The 9,598-nt window shown below is 25.1% G+C and overlaps 1 protein-coding gene across 1 annotated transcript; it reads left to right on the forward strand.

Annotated features, from left to right (window-relative positions):
• The first annotated feature begins 49 nt into the window (after positions 1 to 49).
• Positions 50 to 1,187, forward strand: ND-18 (NADH:ubiquinone oxidoreductase subunit 18). Its single transcript, XM_015319421.2, has 3 exons — positions 50 to 254; positions 411 to 758; positions 854 to 1,187. The coding sequence occupies exons 1-3, from the start codon at positions 193 to 195 to the stop codon at positions 1,029 to 1,031; spliced, it is 588 nt and encodes a 195-aa protein (XP_015174907.2). The 5' UTR covers positions 50 to 192; the 3' UTR covers positions 1,032 to 1,187.
• Positions 1,188 to 9,598: the final 8,411 nt, after the last annotated feature.

Below are 9,598 nucleotides of genomic sequence, written 5' to 3' on the forward strand. Positions count from 1 at the left end.
TTTATGAGTATAATTCTTGTTAAGGTAACACCGAGCACGAAAAGGAAATTTGAATTTCGCGCGTAAAATCTGATATGAGTCGTAAGCGTCTAACTTCAGTTCGAGTTCTTACTAAATTCGAGATTGATCAATGTATTTATTCACGTATGTTGTTTCGCTGATCGAAAAATAGTTTAAACTAACCCACAAAAAATGGCTTATCGTGCGTTATTACGAAGATGCACGAATGGATTAAGTGACAATGGGAACGAACGGTAAATTAAAATGAAATAACATTTAATTTGTATCATTAATTTTTGACATGATCTAATAATCATAACCTCATACTTTTACATAACTCTGATAATAAGATATTGTTATCCTTTTTTTATGAACCTCTTTTTGTACATTATTCTTAAACATTTTTGCAGATTTATGAAATTATTTTCAACGAGTAGCATACAATTGAAAAAAGAAGATGGATCCAAAGAAAATAAAACTAAAATGTATTCTGTGGGAGCATTGAGTTCACACGTAGTGAATAATCCATACTTACCAGGAACTAAAGAAAGTATAGACAAAAATATTACTGTGCCAGTTACAGAAGACATTGGTGCAGTGTCAGGAGTACCTGAAGAACATATTAAGACTCGAATGGTACGTATTTATCAACCACCTAAGAATGCTATGCAATCTGGAACCAACAACATAAACTACTGGCAAATAGATTTTGAAACGCGTGAGCGTTGGGAAAATCCATTAATCGGATGGACTTCAACGTAAGTAATAGTTATTATAATTGTATTCAATGATTTTTAACATATTTAAATCAATGGTTAAAATGTTATCGGATTCAAATAATATTTCTATTAAGGGGAGATCCACTGTCAAATGTAAAAGTTGATTTTGCTACCAAAGAAGCTGCTATCTTGCATTGCGAAAGAATGGGTTGGAAATATTATATTCAAAAGCCAAACAAAGTTGATCCAAAACCACGAACATATGGATCTAACTTTGCATGGAATAAACGCACCCGTGTCTCCACAAAGTGATGTAAAGTAATAAACAATAGAAATTACTATATAATTAGTCTTTGAAATATGTAAATAATTATAATAATAATAATAAGAATAATAAGAATAATAAATAATAATATAATCCTATGTATAAAAATAGTATGATTTGGTTGAATAAACTGATACAACGTATTCCTAAATTTACCATTAATAATAAAACATATAAAATATATAGGAAAGAAAATGACTGATAAGGAACCTGTACAACCGTAATAAAATTTACTGCATAATTTAGCAATAAACTCCAATATTTATTATTTAGGAATAATTATATATATATATGTGTGTATGTATATATATATATATAATATCTTTATAATATATAATAATAATAATAATATCATAATATTGATAAAACAAGCAAAAAAGATTCCTATATGATAAAATCTAACTGATCTCTTATCGATTGCTGTTTTTGTTGTTGTTGTTTTTGTTTTTTCTTCTTTTTTTTTTTATTATTTAATTTTCTCCTCTCGAGTACGTTATTTGAGTTATTGCTAATATATAATAAAATATCTGATACTAAATAACTATATGTATACTTCGCCACATATGATATTGCAAATACTTGTCAGGTGTGCTTATGTGTATGGATGTGTGTATATGTGTATGTGTATGTGATGTTATCTCTGAACCGAAGATTCGTATATATATATATTTATTTATATAATATAATATAATATATTTTTTCGCTAAATTTTACAATATTTTTTAATGTGTGCGAGAGGGCTCGTTTTCGAAGCACGGCCGAGAAAATATAGTTAATAAAATATATAAATAAAAACAAACAAATAATAGGAAAAAAGATCAAATAAAGAATAAGTAAGATGATATTATACCACAAGAAAGAGAGAAAGAGAGGCATATTTAAATATTAATGAAAATAAAATGTCTACGGTTCATCGGTTCAGATTTAACGTGCTCTCTTTTTATAAAACGATTTTGATAAAAAGGGAATCGAAGTTCCACTTAAATCACAGATGAACTCGGTCGTGCATTCGATCCCTGATATATATATATTATAATATATGTATAAATATATACACTACATATATTTTTGTATATATGTATATACAGTGCTGAATAAAATTAGCAGATATTAAATTTTCTTATAGTATTCTAAAAGTTAGTTTTTTTTTTTTTTTAAATTATTCAAAGATACATTCTTAAATATTTTTTTCATTTATAGACCAATTTAATCTTCATTATTTAAAATTTATATGCTATACTTGAGAATTTATAATTGTGAAATTTTACAAAACAAACAAAATTGGATAAACAGGCCGATTTTTTCTTTTACAGATTTACTAGTGTAAAAATGTTATTAGAACAAACTTTAGTTTTATCTCGGCACTATATATATGCATATATATATATATACATATATATAATAATTAACAATGATTGCGGAAGAATAGCAAAACGCTATATCCGGCAGAAACAACGTGCGCGTAATTTTAACACGCGAAAGAGAAAGAGAAAGAGAAAAAGAGTGTGGGAGAGAGAGAGAGAGAGAGAGAGAAAGAAAGAAGGAAAAAAGATTCTATAAGAAATGAATAAATAAAAACAGAAAAAAATTAAAAAAATATAATGCAACGAATTTGATGTAATGTACGGCCCTTCTTCCGTAAAATTTAGTTTTTCTCGGATTTCTAATCGATTATCACAAGCAAAAATATAATAATATAATTAGGACATATTTACAATATTTTTTGTTGAATATCGATAAAGCTAAACGCGAACACCAGATTTTTCCTCAATTCTTTTCATTTCTTTTCTTTCGCGTCGTTTCTCGTTTGAAACTTGTTTCTTTTTTTTTTTTTTTCATTTTGTTTGTTTGTTATATTTATTTTTTTATTATTTATTTTTTTTTCTTGTAATCATTGTGTAATAATATATTTACATAGCGACGATACGCGCGATACTTTTTTTTTCTTACTTTATTTATATTTTACTTTAATTGCATTATTATTTTTATATTTTATATTATTTTATTTTATTTTTTTTTTTTTTGGGGGGAGGGGTTTATTTTTTTTTTTTTTATTTTTTTAATGGAATCGCGTGTGAATAATCTTTCAACCATCGTAACATCTCATCTTCGCAGTATCCCTTGATTTTTTTTTTCATATTCATGATTTATAATAAGGCGGATATTTCTCGAACTTACTACGATAACTTACAATTTTTTTTTTCTTATTCTTGTTGTTGTTATAATGTTTTTTTTTTTTTGCGAGAGATTTTTATGTACTAAATTATTTAATATTTATACATGTATAATCGTTTTCGTTCCCGTTCTCGTTCTCGTTCTATTTTATTTTTTTATTATAATGTCTTTACTTTTTAAAATAGTTCGAACACATTCGAACAAAACGAGGAACGTGATATTTAAATTCAATTTTCGTCGTTTTTGTTGTTGCTGTTTGTCGATTAAATTTTTTTTTTTTATTGAAACGAGTATCGATCGATTCGCTGTTTTTAATTAATTATATATTTTATTTATGTTCCGTAATGTCCTATCTTCTTCAATTATTTCATTTTAACAATATTAACTTTTTCCCTACGTATATATGTATATACGTACATACGTACATATATATATATGAATTTATTTATTTAAATATTAAATTCGCGCTTGTACCTTCTTCTTCTTCTTCTTTTTTTCTTTTTCTTTCTCTACCTTCTTTCTTTCTCTCTCACTCTCTATCATTTTCTTTTTTACATACGTACCATTTAAACAAGAAGGTTTATTCGAAAGCTAACAAGTGCGAATGAAACTTCAATGCTCGAATGAGAAAATAATAATAATAATAATAATAATAATAATAATAATAATAATAATAATAATAATAATAATAATAAAGTAATAATAATTTTTTGTTTAATTTAACTCTTATTCAAATATTAATATTATTAATAATAATTAATAATAATAACATTTGAATTTTTATATTTAATTGTATAAATCATTTCATTTTTTATTCATCGAATGTTCTTGCTTCGATCGAACAAGTCAGACCTTCGTTTTTCATATGATAAATAATTTTTTATTATTAAATGTTTATTTATACGTGTGTGTATGTGTGTGGAGGAGGGGGGGGGGAGAGAGTGATGACAAACGTTTCGCGCGCGATGAGAGACGTTTAAATGAAATCATTTTAAGTACAATATAATTCATTATTATGAAAAATTATTAATTAACATCGCGATTCCTTATTATTCATGGTTTATTATTTTTATTTTTTTATTTTTATTTACGATAGGCCTTTTAATGGACAATCACATTGTGCGGGATGATCAACGATTTCGATTTTTTTTTTCGATCTTTTTTCTTTATTTTCGATCAACAACGAGTAATATAAATTTTCATACACACACACACACACACATACATGTATATATTGTTTTTTTTTTATGTATAGAAGGTGGGTTAAAAAAGTTCATAGGTGTTCTAATAATTAATTACTTTTTTTCCTGTGATTTTAGGATCATTGTGTAAAAGGGTTGTAAATGTTAAAAGCTAAGCTAAGCTAAGCTCATAGTTTTATAATTTAACAAAAATAATTTGCCTAAAAGGTTTCGAAAAAGAGTAATCAATATTTTTAATCCCCTACAAAACTTTTATTCAAGTTAAGAAGTTTTTTTATTTAATAAAAAATGATTGATAGCCCACCACGTTGTATATATACAAATATATATATATAGGTATGTTTATGCATGTATGCATGAGCGTGTTTGTATGTGTGTGCTTGTATTCTTCGTTTCTTTCGTTCTGATTCTTCTTTATTTTTAATTAATTAATTAATTTTTTTATTTAATTAACGAAGAATGATAAATAATTCAACCCGCACAATGATCATTAAATTTACATTTCTATTTTAGATATCTCGTGGTGGATAATTAATATTGTCAATAATATTATTAAATGTGTGTTAGACATTTTTTTCTCTTTTTCTTTCTAACTTTCTATCATTCATTCATTTATTTATTTATCTTTAATTTTAAATGCACAAGCGAATTTTGAAAAAGCAAGCCATCGTTATCATATCGTCGTCAACATTTCCAATTGAAGCGAGAAATTCAAATACAATTGTTTCGCGATAAAATTTGCGACAAAAGAGATGATTTACGATATAATAAAAAAGTACTTGAAAGCTTCTTGTATATTATTTCCTTTTTTTTTTTTTTTATTATCTTCTGTTTGTTACTTCTGTTTTCGCGTAATTTTTTTATTTTTTTTTTTATTTAATCGGTAGCTCAAATTCGAACAACGTATCGAAATTTCTTCGCATTCTTCTATTGTTCAAAATTGTCGACTATTTTTTTACTATTTTCTTTAACAATAGTTGTTTTTCTTACAAACAATCATTCTCTCTATTTTTTTGTTTTGTTTATTTCTTTAGATTTTTTTTTTTTTTATAATTGTTTTTACCTCTCTTCTTCACTGATATGAATATTTCTTACAAGACATTTTCACATTTACACAATTCTCGATGTCATCTATCAATCAATTTTTTTTGTTTGTTCTTTAATTTACATTATGCACTATTGATAACAGTCTCTCATTCTACATTTTTCTACTACTTGTTTGAAGCTCATTTTCTATCTTATAGTTCTCTCTCTCTCTCTTTCATTCTCTCTTTCTCTCTCTCTCACTCTGTGTCTTTCATTTTCTCTTTCTCCCGCTTGAGAAATCATTGTATTCCCCCATTTTTACACGTACTATCAAAAAAATAGTTTTTGGGAAATACAACGATCCTGACGATGAACTCTCGACAAGTAAGTAAGTATATACACGTATACTTACATACACATGTAAATCATGAACATATTTTTATCGTAATTTCTTTGTAAACATTTGTTTCCAACGATACATAAAATCTTTCAAATGTTGCAGCCACGTTCCTTTTTTCTGTCCTTTAATAATTATTATTAATAAATATGTTCGTTAGAAATAGAATCGATCTCAAGCGAGAGTATATTAGAGATAATAATCGATAGGGTCGCAGAAATAATCGATTTGAAATTGAATTATTTTTATTTACTTCTATCCTCATTCTTTTTTTTTTTTTAAATTAACTTGTCCTACGAGTGAGTGGTCATATCTCGAATGAATGAATAAATCAATTGAGTCAATTATTTATGAACTAATTAAATAATAATAGTAATGACAATAATAATAAACATTTGTGAAATAACAATCAACAACGAAGATTGTCGTTATTGCGATTAATATACATATTTGCATATGAATTTAATCATCGGCACGGTTTTTACACCATTAATTATTTTATTTCAAATTTTAATCAATTAACAGCGAGGACGAGTATGTGCAGCTGTGTGTGTTTATTATTTTCTTTTAACATATTTTTATTTATTTATTTATTTTTTTTTTAATTTCATTCTTTTTTTGCTTTCCCTTTTTTCTTCTTGTTAGCCTCGTTTGTTCGTCATCATTTTTTTTAAATATTATAAGTCGTCTACACATACAAACGCGCACGAATTAGATAAATTATTATTATTGTTATTAATTATTATTATTATTATTATTATTATTATTATTATTGTTATTATTATTATTATTGTTATTATTATTATTATTATTATTATTACGATCTAGAATCTCTAAAACGATCACTAGGATACCTAAATAGTCATCCCACGCATGATTGTACGCAATTTTATTTTTAATTATTTTTTTTTCTGCTTTGTTCACCATTATTTCTGGTTTTTTTTTTCTTTAATTATTTATATTATAATAATTTATTTACTTTGGAATTATGCAATAAAACTTAACTCTTCTTTTTTAATATTCTTTTTTAAATTCTTTTAATACATACTATATATATGTATGTATTTATTTATTTATATATAATTGCTATCGTGCGCGTTGTTGGATTTTTATATTTCTATATTTATATTATTAATTAAATTATTATTATTTATTATTATTATTATTATATATATTATGTATATATGTTTATATGTATTTATACATAAGTATTATGTATCTATATTTATATAATTTTTAATTGACATATAACTTTTATTATATATGCCTCGCGAAAACCAACACTCTCGCGGCGTATATGTGAACTAAACGGTCCCCTCATTTTGCGCGCGAAGCGTGCCCGTCGATAATATCATTTCCTATACCACTACCGAGACATTTATACGAGAGAAAAACATTATCGACCGATAACATTTTATTCAAATCACAAAAAACATTTACATTATTAGACTTATTTTCAATATTCGATCTAACAATCGGCTTCATTTTATATTTTTTTTTTCATTCTCATTTTTTCTCCATTATATATTTCTCTTTTTTAACAATTCTTTTTAATATAACAAATTCTTTTTCATTTCAATTTAATACTTTTGTGAATTTGAAAATTTATAACTCTCTCTCTTTCTCTCTTTCTCTCTCTTTTTTCCATCTCTCTCTCTCTCTCTGTTTCTGTTTTCTTGTTGTAGTATGGTTTTTATTTCTTTCTTCTTAATTATTTATTTCTCTTTTTTATTTTTTCATCTTTTTCTTCATTTGAGATATACATATATACTTATATACACAATCCGTCACGTTTACGCATGGAAAAAATGGTTTTCTTGTTATTATTATTATTATTATTATTATTATTATTATTATTATTATTATTATTATTATTATTATTATTATTATTATTATTATTATTATTATTATTATTATTATTATTTATTATTATTTAAAAAAAATTTTTTTTTTTTTTAATAAAATGGAAACGTGACTAATACGATACATATATCTTCCACTGGCGATATATATATATATATTATTCTCAGTGTCAGCTAATTAAATAGGCACTATAGGTCGACGTGAATTCGTGATAACTCTCTTTTTTTCTCTCTTTTTCTCTCTAACAACTGGCAACGTTCAAGTCTATGCGATTTTTTATGGGCGGTTATTTGTGTCTTTTAAAAATTAGGATTAGAAGAAGGAATTTTTGTGAACAATGGGAGATGGATAATAGTTGTTGCGTGGTTTTTAATAACACGTATTATTTATTGGGTATAAAGAGGAAGAAGTAAGAAGTAGAAAGAGGGTGAAAGATGAAAAGGCGAAGTATGAAAAGGGCGAAGTTAAAGATCCTTTTTCTAATCTCATTATTTATCATTAATTATTATTATTACTATTATTATTATTTTTATTATTATTATTCATATTATTATTATTATTATTTTCATGTTCTTTTTAATAATTTTTTTTTCGGTCTGTTGAGGGGTAGGTAATGTTTGTTATTTTATATAACTTTGTAATTGCATTAATTGTGTAATTATTTTTTTGTCCTTACTCATTCATCTATTTATTTCTCGTTTTGTAATTTTCTTTTTTTTTTTTTTTTTTGTATATTTGATGGCCTCCTAGCTCTTCGTGTCTTTTTTCCTTTCTTTCTTTCTTTTTCGCAAAAAAAAAAAAAGAAAACAAAAACAAAATTGGTACCATTTTCGTTTAGAAGAATTATTCTCGCGTATTTGTTATTTTATTTATTTAATATTTTTTTTTTTTTTCGTTCTTATTTCACTGTTATTTAATCGTTAACCCACCTAAAGAGAAATTCGTTGTACCTTTGTGAAACTTCACGCGAGAATATTCTTCTTCGTTTCTCTTCTGTGCGATAAATTTTTGTTTGAATTATTTTTCGTGTAATATCATCTTCTTTTTTTTTTTTCACACACGCACCACATTAGTAACTTCCCTTTAACAAATTTTATATACGTATACGTGTATATAATATTTTCATACAGGTTGTTGGTGTGTGTTTGTATGCTTAAGCGTTGTTTTCTATTAAATGTCTTCGTTATTTCAAAAGATTTTCCCTAATTTACAATTTTTCTTTCCTATATTTTATTTCTTACATTTTTTTTTTTATTTCGTTTCACTTCACTCGTTATTTCATTTGCTTCTTTTTTTCTTTTCTCATTTAAGTTTACTTTTATAATTCTTTAAGTATATTTTTATTTGTTTATTTTTTTTTTTTAATTTTCATTTCTTTTTATTTTTCATGAAAGTGGAGGTTAAGAAATCAGATATTTCCAAACATTAATCACAAATCGTAATAAGCTTAATAAGCTAGTAGACTAATTAAAGTCAAACGTTATCGACATAAAGGGTTGCTTCTAATGAGGTCACAAATTTTTTTTTTCTATCGACCATTTTATCGATCTCTTCTTCTCTATCTCTTTCTTTTTCTCTCTACCTTTCGTTATTTGTGCCGAAAGTGCGAAAATAAAATGAAGATAAAAAAGGAAACGTAAATAGGCATATATTTACATAGATAATAAAGCTTATGTACATATCTTAATTTAAACGAAAGGAGGAAGCCATTTTGTATACTTTTGTATATTCTGTTTCTCATTTTTTTTTTTTTATATCTTTCTCCTAATTTTTATTTTTATTTTATTTTTTCTTCTTTTACTTTCCTATGTCAATATATATTTTGTTGCTGTTATTACCTCTTTTTTTTAAATTTATTTCAATTTGTTTCTCCTTCGTTTCTGTTTCTATC

Source organism: Polistes dominula, unplaced genomic scaffold (genome assembly GCF_049000335.1).
Source record: "Polistes dominula isolate Pdom_NZ unplaced genomic scaffold, Pdom_raw_medaka contig_24, whole genome shotgun sequence".
Taxonomy (NCBI): domain Eukaryota; kingdom Metazoa; phylum Arthropoda; class Insecta; order Hymenoptera; family Vespidae; genus Polistes; species Polistes dominula.